Genomic DNA, 19972 nt, shown 5'->3' with positions numbered 1-19972 from the left:
AATGCTCTAGGCGATCAGCACTCCAGGCGATCAGCCACTCCTGTGCGGGGCTGGCTGCTGCGCCGCGCGGCACTGGAGACGCTGCCCTCGAGTAATGCAGAAAGTCGCCAACGATGGCGTCAACACGTGACGTCACTACGACGTCACGTGGGCAGGGTGGGGGAGGGTCAGTGTAATAGAGGAATATTAAGCGTATTTCACGATCGAATTCTCTTAAGCAAACGCATAAGGGAACGTGTGAGCTATTGTTTGAACTTTTACTCTGCGACGTCCAGGGTCGTATAGTCTTGACCGTTACAGGCGGTTTAATTTCGTGGAGGTTTCGAAAAAGGTTTGACCATCTTAGCCGCTTGAACGTGAATACAAACGGACCTTCCTCTCTCTTACCGCAGAGCTGCTATTACCGAGGCTTACCGGGTGTCGTACATCTGAACATAATTATCGTCATGAACTAGCACTCGCTCAATGATTGCCCAAAAATTCTGTACAGATGATGTCTTTCACGTTTTTCTTGCACCGTTGTGAAACCGCCGCCGCAGGGCATTAAAGTGATGACTTCGTGTGCGGCATTTCTACTGAAAGAGCGTCAAAGCCTCTTGACCGACACGTAGGCTTAAGCAAGTGACATAATTCAAGCTGTTGTGATGCATTGATACTAAGCTTATCCTCCAATGTGTCCTCAATCTCATCCTAAGAACACCGTCGCAACGCGCTGCGTACTACTTATGGCTATCGTTCCTTGAGAAACCGGCGAAAAGTGCATTTCTTACGGCGACGATGAAATGAGACTATATCTACTGATGTTTATTGCCCGTGCAGATGATGTGCTCGGGCACGTTGCCAAACGGGCTGGCACACGTCGTATGATTTTAGCGGTTATCGATACAAGCATTATTCAGTACTTGCTTATATATTGAGTGTATCATCATCATCATCAGCCTGACTACGTACACTGCCGGACAAAGGCCTCTCCCATGTTCCGCCAGTTAACCTGGTCCTGTGCTTGCTGCTGCTAAGTTGTACCCGCAAACTTCTTAATTTCATCTGCCCACCTAACCCTCCCCCTAACCCGCTTTCCTTCTCTGGGAATCCAGTCAGTTACCCTTAATGACCAGCGATTATCCTGTCTACGCGCTACATGCCCGGCCCATGTCCATTTCCTCTTCTTTATTTCAACGACGATATCCTTAACCCCCGTTTGTCCCCTAATCCACTCTGCTTTCTTCTTGTCTCTTAAGGTTACACCTTCCATTTTTTTTTTCCATTGCTCGCTGTGTCGTCCTCAATTTAAGCTGAACGCTCTTTGTTAGTCTCCAGGTTTCTGCTCCGTAGCTAATTACCGGCAAGATGCAGCTGTTATATACCTTCCCTTCCTCTTGAGGGATAGCGGCAATCTACCTTTCATGATTTGAGAGCGCTTGCCAAATGAGCTCCACACCATTTTTATTCTTCTAGTTACTTCAATCTCGTGGTTCGGCTCCGCGATTATTACCTGCCCTAAGTAGACATAGTCTTTTACACCTTGAAGTGCACTATTATGTATCTCGAAGCGCTGCTCTCTTCCGAGGTTGTTGTACATTACTTTCGTTTTCTGCAGATTAATTTTAAGAACCACCTTTCTGCTCTCCTTGTCTAACTCCATAATCATGAGTTGCAATTCGTCCCCTGAGTTACTCAGCAATGCAATGTCAACGGCGAAGCGCAGGTTACTACGGTACTTTCCATTCACTATTATCCCTAACTGTTCCCATTCTAGGCCTCTGAAAACCTCCTGTAAGCACGTGACAAATAGCATTGGGGAGATTGTATCCCCCTGCCATACATCCTTCTTGATTGGTATCCTGTTGCTTTCTTTGTGAAGCAATATGGTAGCAGTTGATCCCCTGTAGATTTCTTCCAGGATGTTTATATATACTTCATCGAGTGTATGCCGAATTGCAAACTTTATGACGCGGTATTTTACATGAAAATTCGGTGGTAAATAGTTCGTCTTATGTTATTATTACGGCTCGATATACACAAGCTGTTTTAGCGGTTGTTGGCAACGTAGAACACTATTTTGTAATTACGCTAACCAATGTATGCGCATTTAGGAACAGTGCCGGGTTGGCTTTTTTTTTCTGAATTTATACATTAGAATAGTTGGCGTGCTGTGAGACGTATGTCTTTTATGAATTCCGCAAACGAGCGGTTCGGCCAACGTTGATGCAGTTTGTTTTTATGCTCAAAGATATGTCTTCGGTAATGCAAATGCATGCATATTAAGTAATGAGAGATCCTAGCCGTCCTTTTTAAAAAGGCGAAGATAAGAAAGAAAGACCATTTGAAATTCTATTCCCGCGCGGTGGGTAGCACCAGGCTGCAATGCAACAACCAACCAACCAACCTTAGCTTTGTGTCGCGAGTCTGATCTCTCAATCGCGCGGAGGATCCACGCTAGTTGTCAATATAATTCAACCTAGATGCATAGAGGTTACGGTACTAATGTGCGCTGTGAACGAGAGGCTGGATCTTATTTCAAAACTATATGCTGCACGTGGTGTCGAACGTACTATCTATCAGGAATAATCTCGTCTTCAGTGCTTGAGAGTATACCTCGGAAACCGTGTTGGAAGGAGGAGCGTTTTGCGAGAACTTTTTTCTAAATTAAAAAAAGTTAATTGGGATGCCGTATTAATATTTTTATCCCATTTCGCACGTTAGTGTTCTTGTGTACTTGACGTATCGTTCGAACAAAAAACCCGCCGCTTGAAGTTTCGTGAGCGTCCGCTAGATGCCGCTAGTCGTCCATTCTCCGCCACGAAGGCAGTCTTTTATGCCGAGTAGGTTTTTCCATTTCGGCCAGGCCCAGTCCCTCCGCGGTGCAACTGCGCGGTTGTGGCCTTCCACTCTTGGTCTCCTGGAAGTAACTCTAGCAGTCAATGCAAAGCCGTCAAGTCGGTGAGACTTGTGGCCAGAAAATGACGCACTTAGTCGTATTGTTCGTGTCCACATTTTCGCTCCTGATAACACAAGCTCACCCGCAAGGTAAGCGGACAGCTACCTTCTCCGATGTATAGCTTTTCTGTAATCGGGACAGTGTCAATCCATAATTTGCCGGTTATCAATTGTCAGCACGGGCCCTATTATGAGTGAAAGTTGACAGAATTCTATTGGGCACATTTGTGGCTGTACAAAAAGGTTTCTGGGACTGTTGTGACAGTCCAACATAGTTTTAGCAGCTTACCAGGTCGTTGAGAAGCGCAGCTAAGTTATCATAATATTACGAAGTTCTTGTACTTATATTCTGTCACACGTACATACTAGAGCAACAGAAGAGTAGAAGCTTCTAATATGTATTTCGCTTTTAAATAAAATGATGCGATTAATACAACCGCGCTGTAAACTCACAGCTTATCTGATTTCGCCTGGTAATTTTAGCCGCGTTTTCACTCGGATGCAACAAAATTATCCCAAAGAGACTGATCCACTTCGATCGTAATTGAAAGGTTGGTAGTTGGATACGGTGTTCGAGTTCTCGCGCAATCAAAGCTACAGCAGAGGCAAACCGCCAGGCGTACGAACGAACAAGCCGGTATGCTATATGACGCAAGCCATCCCTGGGCGCTGTGGTTAACGGAGCCTAAAGTCCACATTGTAAAAAAAAAAAAACAGCATAAATCGTGTAAAGTGTGAGCAATGTTTAGGGTATTTTGTTTAGGACGGGCGAAAAGAAGTTATCGCGATAATGAAGATGAGTTGGCCCACATTGCAGCGCCTCCGAAGCTGCAAACCTCAGGATTTCCCAGCGAAGTGTCACTGGGAGACGACACAGTCGCAACGTGCCTTGTGAAGAAAGGCTCATCGGGACCGTACAGGATGACCTGGCACAAGGACGGTGACCAGCTGAGAAACACTAACCGTGTCAGCGTAGTCTTGCACGTCAACAGCATAGCGCTGCGCGTGGAAGGTATTCAGGTGGAAGACATCGGCAACTACACGTGCTCGGCAGCGAACGACTTCGGCAGTGACGCCCTCACACTGCCCCTTCTCGTTACAGGTGATTTTGCATCACTAACATGCTGTCAAATACCTTCGTCGCGAAGTACTCTTGCACTTCCGGTGAATTCGCTGTATGTAGGCCTTCTACTGTAGTTTTACGCTTTCAGGCGTGTGACGTCATGATCATGCGGAACAATATTCAGCTGCGAATTGAGGAAACCGCGAGAGTTCAATGAATGCTCTTGTCTTTCCTTACATTTTACTAATTTGGAACGCGCATTACCGCTTCAGAATAGTGGATGGCGATGATGCATGGTTGGTAGGGAATCTTGTTATTGCAAACTTTCAGATAACTGGGCGGGGATTAACGACACACACGAACGCAGGCGCTGTATCGAGTTGTTTGGGTCGACTTTTGGAATATTGTTCAGGCTTCCACTCAAGCGAAGCGTTTGCGCTGCATCGATGCATGCGACATGTCGCGAACATGTATTTCGTTTTTCAGATCAGAAAGAAGTCTTTTTTTTTTTGTTGTTGTTGTTGTTCCCTATCTGATACAAACTTGGCGAATCTGCTTTGGCGGTGTGTGTTCGGTGCTAAATACGGTCACTAGGAGGCGCCAGGTGCCCCACAAAGCAAATGCAGAGCCCGAAAACGGGCGTCGCGTGCCCCACCATGACATCCCCATCCAGTGCTTCAGTGCCCGCGCTTCTACAACGACGTTCCAGCGTTCAGTTGTAACTGCACCGACTTTCCCCAAGTGACGTATATAACCGCCAAAGGAGTCGCTCTCTACCGACTGCTACGAGATGTTCATGGTATCCGGTCCCTTCGTGTTCTTCTTGTGGTTGCATCAACTTTCTGCCACAGCATCTACCGCCCGCCTTGTCGGTAAGCGTGGACGATTACGTAACATTTATTTATTTTTTACGTAACGTTTGTTTATTTACGTAACATTTATTTATTGCGTGACTGTCTACTATTAAATATCGGTAAATATTTGCCGGCGAAATATTTGCACAGAGGCTGTAAAATTCTAAAATTTTAAGGTATTTAACTGCTAATACCTTCAACGTTTAAGCTATACATGAGAATGTGCGCAAACAAAAAAAGCAGGACATGCACACCAAGAAATAAAGGAGTAATTTGACTCTCCTTTGAGTGTTCCGGCTTGCTCTCTTGTGAATCACACGACTCTCAAAAAGTATAATATCCCCCCAAAAGAAGTGTGGCAGCTTGGGCTAGTTGGTATGGCATGACGATAGTTATAGTGCGAGAACAAAACGACGACACAGAGACCAGACGTGTATTTCGTGTCCTTCTTGTCTCTGTGTCGTCGTTTTGTTCTCACGCTATAACTACCGTCATGCCCCCAAAGGAGTTCGCGTGCCCATTTTGAGGAAGTCATGTACGAGACAAGTAAGAACTCTTGAAATAGAGTCAAAGGACTCCTTTTTTTTTTTCTTAGGGTGTGCAGAGGAATACACACAACAGGCGCTCTGTGCATTCCTTTCCTAGTCCTGCGTCTTTATTCTCGAGCTCTTTAAGTTTCATTCACACATGCAACGTCACCTAACAGATTTATTCATCTGGTATGCAATGAAAACATGTATTTGTATACAGCGTGCACTTTTTTTAAGTTCAGGTACTATAGGTGCTGTATTCGTATTCTGTAACATAAATTATGAAACACGGTTGTTGATTTCGTCGTCAAGCTTGTTAAATACTTGATACAGGAAGAGAACAAAATGCGAACCTCTTTCTCAACCCTCTTGACAGCGCCTAAGCTTGGAAGATTTGATTTTCCGCCTGATGTGGCACTGGGCGACGAAATCGTGGAGACGTGCGTGGTGAAGAAAGGCAGCGTGGGACCGTACCGCGTGGCTCTACTGAAAGACGGCAAGTTGGTCGAAAGCAGGGACCGTGTCTCGATATCCAGCGCTTCGAAGAGCAGCGTGACGCTGCGCATCGGCAGCCTCCAACCGGAAGACATCGGAAACTACACGTGCACTGCCAGCAACCAGTACGGCAGCGACAGCGTCACGGCGACACTGGTTGTCAAGGGTAACGATCGTTTCGCTTACCCGCACTAAGTTGTGGAACAGCCGTTGCATCTACGCCCCAATTGTGGCGACTAATTTGTGACGGCTCATTAATCATTAGGACTCGTCGTTCGATATATCAGTATGATTTCTATGTGAATATTTCTAACACGCCTAATCATGACTTATACAAACAGCCGCAGCAAATTGTCTACAGGTTGTACTCTTCTGGTGTTCCGCCACGTTGGAATGTTTCATTCTATCAGAGGGAAGACGACGTAACGCTAGCGTCTAATCGGAGCTTACACAATGACACATTTGACGATTAGGATTATTTCTAATAATATCGAAATATGTAAAAGGCCTTTTTAATCATTGGCTGTATCGTATGCCCGCGGAGCGGGAGAGCCCACTGGCACGAACGTTGTGCGTAGGCACTTTTCTTCCTACCCAACGCAGCGAGCGGAATTGGTAGTTCCGCTCGACACGAGGCTGATTCGAAAACAAAGACTGGTTATAAACTGATTTGTACAGCCATATGCACCGACTGCTCGTCGATGTATGCAATCGTGTAGAATTGTGTACAATACGTGCAGTTTTGTATCGAAACGCATACAATTCTGTCTCACAGAATTGTATACATTTCGATAATCTAGCAGTTGTTAAAACGAATGGTACATAATCCTCCAATGCGTCCTGCCGTCGCGGCGACGCAAAGAGCCTTTTGGAGAGGAGCTGCAGGAAACGTAACGCAAGCTATTTGCTTGCATTACGTCTTGAAATACTGTTATCAGGTGCGCGTATTTGTTTGGTCACTCCGACCAGCTCCCATTGTGAACTTCAAACACGTGTGGACTGTCTTTTCCAGCCAGTACTTCGATAGAAGTACAGGCTGTACGATAGAAGTACAGGCTTACACAAATTGGGGGAGGGGGGGGGGGATCTGTCCAAATGCAGTCTCACAGAACAGGCGTTCAAATGTCTTTGTAGACGCCATTGACGTTTGATGGCGTTACTGAACCAAGTCGGATTTCCCGCTCGTGTGCACTTTTAATTGTGGTGCCTAGGTGGCGCAGGTTGTCTGCATCAAACGCGAACGCAATTCTTTCAACTCCGCACCGCGCTTCTGTCCTGGTGGGGGGTGCAACTCGTGTGCCGTTTACCGACGCCCCGAGTCGCGTCTCGGAGACGGCTAATCTCACTTGAGCTATACGGTCGCGAGTCAGTCCCACTTCGAGAAAGCAGTCTTATTTTTGGGTCAAATGGATCTCGGGCTTTTCGCAGCGTTTCTACTGGCGGTTACCTCGCAGTTGTCTGCGCTCTCGTCTGCTACCGAAGCAGGTACGTTTTCATTTCATTAAAAAAAAAAAGGTCCGTATGTATTGATGCTGGTTCACCAATGTAATTACTTGGATTAGTTGAGACCGCGAAAAAGTTGTTACTTCAAAATAAATATCATTGTATGGCAAATACAGTATTATTAATTATTTTCAAATTCAGGCACTCTTAATATAATAAGTATAAATTAATAGTTTAGAACAGTTCATGCAGATGAAAAAAAAACATGCACTGAAATAATTTCTCCAAGTAAGAATAAGTTGTTTCAGTGGTATAACACGTTTTCTAGGACGTTAGTTCAAGGCTCAGTTATGGATTGCCAATAAAAGACCCTGTGATCACAGAATGATATACGCTAGCCAAATTGTTTCTTAAATTGTACGTGGATTAGGTGCGTAACAAGACCACATTTTTATCGCAGCTCAATAAAGAACATTAGAGAGGAAATTGTCATGGGAGGAAATGGAACTGCTTTGAATATCAAACCAGTGTGCAAATGAGGAAGTAAACATGTACAAAAGTAAATTAAGAAAACTCTTATGTGAACGAGACGTAGAAATATCGCTGTACACTAGCAATCGCTCAAACGACACTACTACTCGAGACTTTTTTTTACGGCCAGGTCGTGTCACGCCGTCAAATACAGACGTAACTTGATTAAAAAACCGAGGCATCTGTGATGACAAACGGCTTTTGGCTAATGGTCAACTACGTCGCTTTTGCACCTATAAGAAAATCCTACATCGGCAACAAGCTGCGGCTTTAAGACTTCACCTCTTGCGTTAATCGTCAGATTTTCTTACGCAGCAACACATTTGACAAATGTTGTCCGGAGATGCACAAGCGATCATCACGGCGACTTCTGCGATGCGCGTGTTTTCAGACAACGCCCCAAAGATCCAAGCGTTCTCCTTCTCCCCCGACTTATCCATGGGCGACGCGGCAGTGGTCACCTGCGCGGTCAAGAAGGGTAGCAGGGGGCCTCATACGCTCTCCTGGCTCAAGGACTCCAGGAGACTCTCGGAGGACCGCCGCGTCTCGGTCTTCAGGCAGTCGGACATCCTCTGCACGCTGACCATCCGAGACGTCGGACCCGACGACGTCGGAAACTACTCGTGCGTCGCGAAAAATGCTCGTGGCGAAGACACCTTCACGGCGCCCCTAGCCGTGTCAGGTACACGTTGCCAATGAATGAATTAACTTTTATTTGTCACTGCTTTAAGGGAAGGGCGCAATGGCAAAGAAGGGGGGATTACTTACTGAAGCAGAACTCCTCTACCCTCTCAGCCCTTTCCAGGATGTCTTCCTGAATTTCGCGCTTCGAGTTGCAAAGGTTTCGCACCTCTTCACCCGCTGGCACCTCGCGTGCTGTTAAAATGTTTCACTAAGAAATGTCTGTACTGTACTCAATGCGCGCACAATGACGGTGATGATCTTTATTAGCACCACTTTCGCATCATGAAGGCGATAAATGACCTCCTATCCGTCATTCAAACGTTGCCGGTTCGAGCCTCGCTCACAGAAGTGCCATTTTTTGTTCGCTTTAATTCATTTCAGCTCTTGCAGTGTGCTACACTACAACTCAAAAGCACCATCCACTGTCCCTCTGTTTTTTTTTATTTTTTTTTTTTGCCTTTAGGCAATCTGGCTAATTTGTTTTTTAACATTTGCATGACATAATTTGTTCGTATTTGGGGTATAGACCATAATTCACTGTGACGGGTGGTATAGACAGCTGTGTTCTTATGTATTGTCTGCTTGTTTCATTTGATAGTGCCCAGCAAAGAAACATTACCAGAACGACGGTGTGTGTGCACTCTGACGGGATGGTGTGATTTGGTCTAGCATAACTTTTATTTAAATCTCCTTCTGGGGGAGCAGGATGGATAATCACTTAACCTGCGAACTACCGTTATTCATTTTTGAGAAAAGGCATTACGAATCTTTTGCTCCGTTCCGCAGCGCAAACTGTGTCAATGTAATCTGCATCCGATGGGATACTTGAAGCAGTAATTTTATATTCGTTGTCAGTATTTTGTTCGTTTAGAACATTCCCTGTTTGATTGGTACATTTCTGTTATAGTCGAATACGACTCCTTGCTATGTTTCTCACTTGTTATTTCAAACGGAGTTCTCATTGAACAACCGGCGTGGCAGCTTAAGCGGCTTCAGCGTCGTGCTGATAAGCTCGATGACGCGGGTTCGGTTTCCCTGTCGCGGCGGTTGCACTTTAGCGGCAACAAAGAGCAGGAATACCCGCGCGCTAAGTACGTTTTAAGCGTACGTTGAAGGGACACTAGAGCAAAACGATAAATTACTTTGACCTGAGGAATTCTACTCTGAAACTCAAGCATCGGTAACTTCACCGCCACAAGCTTGTTAACAGATGAGAAAAATCAATGTCAATGGCTTCACTGTTTAAGTTTCCCGCCGAAATCTTCGATGGTCGCCTCACGGATTTCAAAAGTTTGGCCGCATTAACTGAACAGGACTTCTTGAAACATAGTAAGCCTCAAGAGACACTGTCACATTGTGCTACAGTTAAACCAGATAGGAACAACGTGGGCCACTGTGAATGCCGCCAAAATGCATGATGGGACTTCACGGTGTAGTAAAAACTGTTTTGATTTAAGGTAAAAAAAATTTCATGGCGGTGTAGGCACGCGCATTTCGTGCGTAAATATTGATTGTCAAGCGTCTCCTTGCAGGAAGCGTGGTATTCTTGCTACCGTGAAAGATGAATTTACTACTTGTAAGAATATCACATTTCCGCTCGTCCTCGTCTCTTGTGTTCGTTGTCTGAATTTTTTTTAGACTTTGAAGATTAATAATGGATTACCCACAGGCCCAATCCCACACTTTACTTCCGTTTAGTAGTCCTTTAAACAACTCCCGATGGCCGAAATTAGTCGGGAACACCCCACTGCAGCCTGCTGCGTAAACATATCACAGCTTCTGCCACGCGAAACCCCACAAGCTTTCACGGAATGCAAGTTTGTTGAAACGGTTGCAGCCGCGGCGTTCTACGATGCCCGCACGACACAGAGCCGGCGCCCAATGTGAATTTGGTAGCTTTTCTTCACTTCCTTCTTATCCGGAGGTAACCCCCCCGGCGCGTACACTCCCTCCCGCGTCGCAGTCTCCGCTAAATAAGAGGCGTCGAGGAGAAAGAACCTGCCGTTGCCCGTCGCTTTAACGCGAACCGTATTTTCACGTCTGACGTAGCGACGACACACTCGACGTAAATAACGCGATGTGCCCCTTTTTCTTTTCATTTTTTCAGCTGTCTCTCACTGTTTTAGCCTGCAGCACAGCCAAGTGGAATGTATGAAAGAAGGAAATCTTGTGGTCTAGTTTCCTTGTTTAATGCAAGCTTGATGAAAACTAACACATAATGAAGCCAAGGAAAGTGGAGGGGACGTCAGCTGAGCTATTTTGACAGTATCACAGCAAAAAAAAAAAAAGTAAAGCACGCGAAAAGATATCTTGTCGCCGGTGGGCTCCAAGCGTGCAACCTTGGGATTACGCGCCCGAGCACATAAAGCAGTGCAATCAAGGTCTCACATACCTTCCTTAGTTTCATCCTGAATAGGTTTATATCAAAAGCAAAATGCAACACCTACAGCTTACTTTGTCAACATCACCATCAAATGCTAACCGCTCTGCCTGCTCTGTATTTAATCTGTATTTGTTTTCCGTCGTTGCATTAGTTTCCATGTTCTTATCAGTCAATGTGTAAATAGAAAAAAAACCTGACGGAAAAAAAAAAGAATTTGCGTCGGCCGGGAATCGAACCCGGGCCACCCGCGTGGCAGGCGAGTATTCTACCACTGAACCACCGACGCCGCTACGTAGGGTCCTTAAGGTCGGCTCTAGATATATGGACCGGTTTGTTGGCATCACTTCAGAAATGAGCATGACGCTTTTGGTCGAGCGATTTTTCAGCGCTCGATACCTTGTAATAACACACTTGATGCTGACTGGATCCTCGGTATATCTGCCGAAAGTCGACTTTGCAGCCTCGCCAAGTGTGTTCTTCGCAAAGCACAACTTCGTGAGCTATGCGTAAAAGTTAGTTACGATACTGTCGAAACGAAATCGCGCAACCGACGTCGCTTTGATTGAACGACGATATCAGTCGAATTAAAAGGGCGGTTCTCGCAAGTTATGCCTATGATCCTGTCAGCCGCACTTCACGTAAGATGGTTGCTGTGACAGCCGGCGACTACGTGCGCTGTCCGTAAACGAGTGCATGTAAACACGCCTCGAAATTTAGTACAATACTGCCCCTTGGGCGCTAGGTATCTGAACAAATAAAAACCACTGGTCAGAAATAGCACAAGGCAGTCTTATTATTTGTTTGCCTGACGGCGTATGCAAACACAGCTTAGTACTTTATTTTTCTATCTATCGAATTAATTCATAAAGAATGGCTACAGCCTGCAACTCAACAGCATTACACTGTTCAGGTGAAGTGATAACGTTTTCTGGGAACCGTACCACCGATTTCGCGCGAAGTTTCAGAGACATGAGAAATACAAATTTTTTTAATGATGCCTAAAGTGCGCGAATACCTTGAAACAGGGACGAAGGTGGTCAGAACTTGGTTCGAGTCCGTAACTTGGTGAAGCGGATAGTCGCTTTTATTCTCATCTGCTCCATCAAACCTGAATGGTAAAAATAAATCCATTATTATTATTATTATTATTATTATTATTATTATTATTATTATTATTATTATTATTATTATTATTATTATTATTATATGGAAGGGGAGGGCAGGGCGGTGGGGAGATGGGTGAAAGTAAGCGCGCGAGAAGTGGGCGCTGAGCTTACGGGAAGAAGTGTGGCAGCCAGCTTGGGCTAGTTGGTATGGCATGAGGATAGTTATAGCGCGAGAACAAAACGACGACACAGAGACAAGAAAGACGCGAAACGCGCTCGTGTCTTTCGTGTCCTTCTTGTCTCTGTGTCGTCGTTTTGTTCTCGCGCTATAACTATTGTTACGGGAAGACTTTACAGGTCTTCCAAGAAAAAAAGAGAGTGGAGGGTGGGGGAGGGGTGCAGACACGCGGACCTCTTTCCCTTCTCTCTGGAGTCGGCAGCGCCTTTACACCACGCGCTGGACTCGACTCGATGGTTTGACAGCAACTATCACGCTATATTGAATTCGAAGCTTGAACTCTACTGCGGTATCTTTGTACTTTATTTTTGTTGTTGTTCTTTAGGCCGCTAGTCACACGCTTTCATATTGTCCGCTTAATAGAACTTCCGAGTTTAGCGTGCAGTGTTCGAAGACTCGGCATCACCTCATTACGTTGGGTTATTGTAGGATGAGATACTTTGCGCTTCTTTTCTCTCTCTTCTACATGCACTATACTTCATAAGGAGTCTTCGGATCAGCGTACGTAATCATGATTGATCATCATCTCGCCCGACCGATAATCATTATTGCGGGGCAATTTACGCTGCACTCAACACGCTGTTCTTTGTTACGGAGGAAGCCGTGAAACTCGGCGAACATTCAAAAGTGCGCGCTCCGCCCTGCTGCGCTCGACACTCCCTAGGTGACGTTAGTTGTCCGTGCGCGACCCTATTAAACAGTACCGCCCTGCGCTTGTGTCCGACGAACAGTCGACCCTTGGCAGTACCCAGAACGTTGCCATCGCGAGGAGAGAATCTGCAGGCCCCTCGCCGTTCCCGCATAGGAAAGGGGTCAGTCCCACGCTTGAGAAAATTCATTCAACGACGTCTCTCAGTCGGAACACTCGCCGACCTGGGTGAACACGTATCGTGCCACGATCTCCTGAAGACATGTCCACTGCTCGTCCATCTACTCTGGGCAACTGCAGCATCTTCTTGCTGCTGCTTGCTGTCGCGAGCATCGGTGCTACTGCTTCAGGTACGAAAATCGGGCACCTGTCTGTACGGTTGGTGACGGCCACCTTCTATACATACCTGTTGCATTGTTTGTCTAACTATGTGGTGCTTCAGGGAGCTCTGTAACTTTCATTTGTACCTGATTCGGTATGCAAACTGTGGTCCTGCGCCATTGTGTGGAAGCTTCCGTCATATAAGAACGTAATATGCAACAGAAATGCTAAGGCTCCAGACCGTCATTTCTTTACACCACAAATTTCGTATTAAATATCAGATATATGTGCCGGCAGCCTGTTTTTTTTTTTTTTATAGAGACGTTAACGCTACCAGTTTTTTTTTTTTTTTGCGTGCGCTGCAGGAATGAAAAGAAGAGGGCTGTTGGTAGTGAAACTGCTGGTAACAACAGTATAGCGGTAGAGTTAAAAACATAGGTGTAGAGTTTCAGATCGTACTTTAGTTACTGAAACCTCGAGGCCGAAACACTGCGGAGCTAGCTAGGACTGTTGTACGAACAACAGAAAAAATACTGGTTATCGTTCGGCTAATGTTTCTGGTACGAGCCAGCGTTCAGTGATGTGGTCGATAGATCGGAAAATCTGAGAAATCACTCTGGGATATGTTCTTCGAACAAGCTGTTTGAAACAGGACCAGCGCTTCCCGAAGGCCGCAGGCTTTTGCGATCCAAATCCCAACCATGCCAATCAAGCTCCAAGCGAATTAACGACTTACGTTGCTCGAGATACGGGCCACTGTAACAGGCGGGTGTTTCAGGGCCGCCCAAGGTGCAGGAGTTCAAGTTCGCTAGCCTTCTCTCCCTTGGCGACACCGTGATTGTCAACTGCGTCGTTCGAAAAGGAAGCCGCGGTCCATACAAGCTCGTCTGGTTTAAGAACGGCCAAGAACTGGACGCCGCTGCGAACGGCAACGTCCTGGTATCCCATCAGGGCGACTCCATTTCGACGCTCACGCTAAAGGACATTGCGGTGGAGGACAACGGAAACTACACGTGCGTCGCTACAAACGCCGCTGGCAGTGACGAGGCATCGGCATTCCTAACGGTCACAGGTATGATGCAAGATCGGCTGTAGTACGTTGGTTGTCATGTTATGCCGTCACAAATGAATGACATTCAAAAGGCGTGCACCTACGAGTATGCACAAATATATATTAAAGACTCCGCGAGTTTTATTTCTTTTTTTTTTTTTGACGTTCGTTACATGGAACCCGTGAGACATCCTGGATGTTCTTACAAACACAAAAATAGGGGGTCGGAGGTGGTGGGGTGGCGCGTCTACGGGTGGTGTTGCTAAGTGTTTTGCGCTTCTAGTAACTAGACACACGTGGCCTTGTGGTTCAGAAGCGCCATGACCATGCTTATTTACGCTGCACTGCTCATATACGCTTTAACGGTCACTGGAACCATTCTAGAAAGATTTGCTGGAACAAACATTTCTTATAGTTATTATTACTTGTACGTTGCCACTGATACAGAATCATGCATTTGCACAGTGATCGTATGTCGCATGTAAGCTTACATACGATATAGCGTTATTATGCCCAGCGGGGCTCGAGGCTCCGTCATATTCAGAGCAGTCTGTCACGCCAGCATGCGACATGAAGTCTGTCGATCGATCCATTCATTTTTTTTTTTTTTGCATAATTACAGCAACAACGTCAGCACCATTACTAGCGTGTTGACAAGAGCAAAAAGCCGCATAAGTGACATTCATTTTTTTGCTGGATGTTATTGAAGGCTATATTGTTGTTTAATGTTTGGAATGCAGCACGAACTGCATCCCAAACCATCATGGCTTTTCCTGATTTTTTGAGTCACATGCGCTAACGAGCATGGCTATGAACGCTGCATCGTCTGAATGCTTGCATAAATTTAACCCGTTACGATGTCGTCATCGTACTGATAGCCTTTAGCTTTTTCTAGACTTGCAGACACTGTTCAACGATTGCGACCAGCAACAGCGCACACTGCGAATTGTTCAATGTTGATCTCCACGACCGATTTTCTTGCGCGCGCGTGCCTGTGTGTGTACTGTGAAATTCTCTAACCCTCATCACCTTTCATTTCCCTTTCCACAATACAGGGTAGCCAACTTATTTCAGTCTGATTAACCCTTCTGGCTTTCCTACAAGGCTTTGTTATCCCTCGGTCCTGCGGCAATCCAAACTTTCGCGCCGCTTGTCTCGCTTCGTCGGCCACAGTACACTTTTCCGCCGCTGTGTGGCGCTAGCTGTCCACCATGGAAAACACTGCGATTCCCGTTGCTCGGCCGGCCGCTTTCTTGATGCGCTTCCGAGCGTTCACACACGCACCCTAGCCAGCAGTGGGCACCACTCGCACTTAACGCTGTCATGTCGTCACTAAGCGATATAGTCAGCGCAGTCGCGCTGCTGTGTTTTATTGTCAAGTTTTCCAACGCCGAAGGTGAGCATGGTTTTTTTAGAACACTCATTCGTTTTGTTTCCGCTCCGTTATCGCTTATCAAGCTCGGTGTCGTTGCTGAGTAATGACTTTCACGATTTCTCAGTCCATATATGTACTGTCAGCACAATTTGGCTGACCCGAACAATTACCGATTCACGTTCCCCAGGCGGGCTTATTAGTGAAATGTGCAGTATCTATCTATCTATCTATCTATCTATCTATCTATCTATCTATCTATCTATCTATCTATCTATCTATCTATCAAAGTTTACGTTTCCATCAGATTCGAGATACGGATTGTCGATGTTATAAGGCAACAGGTTAAGCAATCCGTTATTGGGTTATCAACATCATTCAGTCCTGTCTCGATATTGTGCGTAAAACTGTTGCCAATAAAAGAAAGCAAAGACAGACGAAGTGATAGTTTAATAACGCTATAGTTGAATACAGAGCATTGTCGTCAGGATGGGGATTGAATAGGCTGTGAAGTGCGGATTGCACCAAACTACACACGAAGGGACCATTTCCAGGCTCCCCAAAGATCCAGGCGTCCAGCTTCTCACCGGACTTGTCCCTGAGCGACACCACGATGATCATGTGCGCCATCAAGAGCGGAAGCCGAGGTCCGCACGAACTGTCTTGGTTCAAGGACGGCCTTCCGATCATAAACCAAGAACGCGTCACAGTCACGAGGCAGTCGGACACCCTGTCGACGCTCACTCTGCGGAACTTGAGGCCCGAAGACTTTGGCAACTACACGTGTGTGGCCGCCAACGCACAAGGCACAGACCAGTATTCTACGACGCTCATCATTCCAGGTGACTCGCGCGTCGGCACAGTGCTTGCATAACCGCATATATAAGTCATAAGGATGCAGACTTTTTCCAACTTCCTCGCTAGCCATACCTGCGTTACGTCGAACTGGCTGTAGTATACCCGCCGCGAAATTCGGTTAACGCTTTTTCATCAATGGTCATCGCGCTCTTATTGACGTCTGCCAGCACTAATGCTTTGACAAATGTCGTTGTTATATTCTCCACGCTGTGTCGCAAATACTGCACTCGTCTCTTCATATACTTGGGCAATATGTAACGTTATCAGCATGGTGTAGAGCTCAGTTTGTTATCTCAAGTGAACGTCACCATCCCACTCAAGATCACCCGTAATTCAAGCAGAAGTCATTGACATTTTGGCCGCGTTTTTTATAAAATTAAAGCAGTTACACTGCGTGACGTCATTGCAGTCATCACGCGCTTTAAGAAGCAGCATCCGTGAGCTCACATGCGAGCTACCAATACGTTACAGGAGGCCGAGGCTGGAAGCCGCTCAGACGCGCTGTTCGCGTGACCTTCCGATTAGTGAGTCTTGTCCATAAGCGCGCAAATCACCCAGTCCATAAGGAAGAAGATACCTGCACTGCACCCTGGTTCTGCGAGCATCAAGCATAACACACCGATGCGTGCTGGGGAGAGACTCTTTCACGCTTTTACGGATCGGGGAGGGGAGGAGCTTGCTTCGGTCCTGCTCCGTTGGACCGTTACACGTCTCGCGAGAGACTGCACAGCAGGCCTCCGGGTGCGGTGTCCATGACTATACGGCGCCGTACTCGAGACTGTGCGCCTCGCCGTTTACGCTATACCATTGTCTCACGGTGCCCGCTGTCTGCGAGCCGACAAGGCGAACCTGTAGCTCTGTGCTACGCAGAAACAATAATACCGAACACTTCGCATATCCTACACACATGCCGGGTTAGAAATTGTCTTCAGCGGGGTAAAAACGTTCCTTACGTTCGTGCTTGTTGTGTAGTAGTCTAAGGCCGTTTACTAGTTGACATATAAATTACGCGATGATTTATAAGTTCTTGAACGAGAGGTAAAGAAGGGGAGTGTTGTTTACGTTATCTCTTACAAATAATAGGGGTGGATCCTGAATTTACTTAACACAGAAGGGGGAGGGGGCAAAGGAAATTTAATGGAGGGGGAGGTGCATCTTTCCCCCTTCTCCTTCTTTGGCGCCGCCCCTGACACAAAGCCTAGTGCAGTGTAATGACGGAAGCTTGCTCGTTCTGAATGTATTGAAACGTTCACCTCGCTTTCTAACCTAATCTGCAAAACTTGTTGTTTTTTTTTTTTTTGTTATTACCCCGTACGAATCGGATAGTCGATTCGGTTCCGACACCGTCCGATTGGCATTCGGGGGTGCCTCAAACAAAACGACTATTCAAGTGAATCTAAATGCTCTCAAATGCTGAATAGCTGAGGCTGCAATATATATATATATATATATATATATATATATATATATATATATATATATATATATATATATATATATATATATACATACATACATATATATATATATATATATATATATATATATATATAGAAGTATCTGTGCTCGTATCGTAGCTGCCCACACTTGTGCTTAACTCTTTCAGGCCTGACTTTTCAAGAACTGTCTGTAATGCATCAAGTCCACCCACCTCTGTTCTCAACCACTCGATAATCAATAGCAACAAGAATTATGCTATAATAGTTTGATTTGTATGTATTATAGAAATCGGCCTTATTTTGCAATTACATATCTGTTTATCATGCAGTAAGTCATACTTCTACGTCAGTAGAATGAAACGTTTTCCAATTTCTTTTTCCGTTTTCTTCATTATACACACACAAAACAAAAAACGAACTTTAGACTTGGTTCGCAGAGGGTGGCATCCTTTCAAACATGGTGGAGGCTACACCAGATTGATGATACGCAACAGTACTAGGCAAAATACTACACGGCAAGTTCAGTTCATGTAAACCTCAATGTACCTTGCTCAATTTCAGCGGTTAATCTACACAACTAGCACGAACATGTGCACGTAATAGTGCTCAAAGTACCTTAAAAAATCGAAAACCGCATGAGAGACGTCGCGAACTAATTATGCGGATTGATTCTTTGCGTGTACAGAACTACGCACACCCAAGCGGCGTAGCATGGTACACTATACGTACATGCTCCATCTCATAAGTTACGACTGTTGGGCTAGTCAGGTCAGCTGCGTCCCCAATAAATAAATATGGTCACTTATGGCTGTTTTGCGCAACGCGGCCATAGTTCCAAGGCCAGTCTACAGTACGCCTTCATATTTAATGCCTAATATTATCGCAACTGGAATGAAAGTTTCGGCGTTGTTTTACCAATGTCGTGTTTACTTCTGTTGATATTTTGACACTTGTTGCCTAGGGGGTTGGGGCTTGAACAAAATGTTACTTAACGCTGCCGTTTTTTTTAAAAAAAGCAACTTTCATATCTCATATATGGATCATTTCATCATCAGCATAAAAGTCCGATTCTGAGAGTGCTTATTCTGATTGCTAAAATATTTGGCAGCAGAATTAAAAAAAAAAACTTGTGGATACCGATTAGCAGAATGATCGAAACCTGGACTGCGAATATGAAATATGGAGATTTTGTTTTGTGGTACTGTTGCAACGCATGGTGACCCCGTAGGGCACCTCACGAAATACAAAAAATACGCGAGACCGATCCTGCCTTCGTACCTTGTCCAAACAAAGCGCTATTTATAGGCTAGTAAACAGTGCGAGATCAATTTGACGACGTCACGGACAAATATTCCTTTGTGAAGCCACAGGACGTGTTTTTGAGATCTTTGACGCATTCCATTCGAATAACAAACTGAATGGAACACCATCGCACGGGATATTCGAAAATTCCGATCACGCATTCGCACACCGACCCCACATAACTTAAATGCCGCGCGCCAGATCATTAGTGACTGGCGGAGCGTTCGCTAGATGGCGCGAAGTTTCCGCGTGACGAATGGCGCGCGTTACGGCGAATCAAACTAAATAAGCGGGAACGGAAGAGGCGTCGTATCGCGGGGCTCTCTGCAGCGGCTGAAAGGCAAAACTCGGCGTCTTCGCGTTCACACGGACTGCACTGCACTGTGACTGCGAAAAGGGCGCGCGCAGCATGAGTCGCCTTTGAATTCGCTGGGTAGCCGAGCCTCCCGAAGGGAAGCTGACAAAGACGCATCGAAGAGATTGTTCCACGAGCCGATTCGACTGTATCCGGTGATACACACGCGCAGAAGATCGACTACGCGCAAACAATCGCGATGACTCGTGCGCTGCAGGCGTCGTCTACTGCGTTGGTGTTAATCTGCATCGCCGTCTTCTGGTTCACTGGATCGACAGCACACGGTGAGTGGTCGGCTTTTTTATCTTTGTCTCTTGATTATTAGGGCACTAATTGAGAAAGATGAGCTCGATTAATTGCC

The 19972-nt window shown here is 45.8% G+C and overlaps 2 protein-coding genes and 1 non-coding gene across 16 annotated transcripts in view; 2 read left to right on the top strand and 1 right to left on the bottom strand.

Moving 5' to 3' along the window:
- LOC119163139 (cell adhesion molecule Dscam1) overlaps positions 1 to 19972 on the top strand; it is a 187275-nt gene that overhangs the window by 127743 nt on the left and 39560 nt on the right. For 2 of the 14 annotated variants that reach the window (XM_075874131.1, XM_075874123.1), the window contains exon 1: positions 19700 to 19895. The exons of 9 other annotated variants lie outside the window; for them this stretch is intronic. In XM_075874131.1, coding sequence (XP_075730246.1) covers positions 19811 to 19895 — 85 coding nt within the window. In that variant the 5' untranslated portion in view covers positions 19700 to 19810. Of the gene's footprint in view, positions 1 to 2945; positions 3028 to 3754; positions 4040 to 8258; positions 8536 to 15278; positions 15682 to 16211; positions 16500 to 19699; positions 19896 to 19972 lie in introns of those variants that run through there. 3 more of the 14 variants (XM_075874122.1, XM_075874126.1, XM_075874132.1) reach the window with 3 other exon arrangements.
- On the bottom strand, positions 11136 to 11206 carry TRNAG-GCC (transfer RNA glycine (anticodon GCC)). The gene has a single exon. It is a non-coding gene; the product is annotated as a tRNA-Gly (tRNA).
- LOC142772122 (opioid-binding protein/cell adhesion molecule-like) lies at positions 13176 to 14352 on the top strand. The gene is made up of 2 exons (XM_075874252.1): positions 13176 to 13263; positions 13995 to 14352. Exons 1-2 carry the CDS (start codon positions 13176 to 13178, stop codon positions 14327 to 14329), a joined length of 423 nt encoding a protein of 140 aa, XP_075730367.1. The 3' UTR covers positions 14330 to 14352.

Source organism: Rhipicephalus microplus, chromosome 9, assembly GCF_043290135.1.
Source record: "Rhipicephalus microplus isolate Deutch F79 chromosome 9, USDA_Rmic, whole genome shotgun sequence".
NCBI classification, from domain to species: Eukaryota; Metazoa; Arthropoda; class Arachnida; order Ixodida; family Ixodidae; genus Rhipicephalus; species Rhipicephalus microplus.
This window is presented reverse-complemented; position numbering and strand designations above follow the sequence as displayed.

Coding starts and splice junctions, on each gene's coding strand:
- LOC142772122 (XM_075874252.1), top strand. CDS start 13,176: ATGTCCACTGCTCGTCCATCTACTCTGGGCAACTGCAGCATCTTCTTG. Junction 13,264..13,994: donor CATCGGTGCTACTGCTTCAG/GTACGAAAATCG, acceptor ACGGGCCACTGT/AACAGGCGGGTGTTTCAGGG.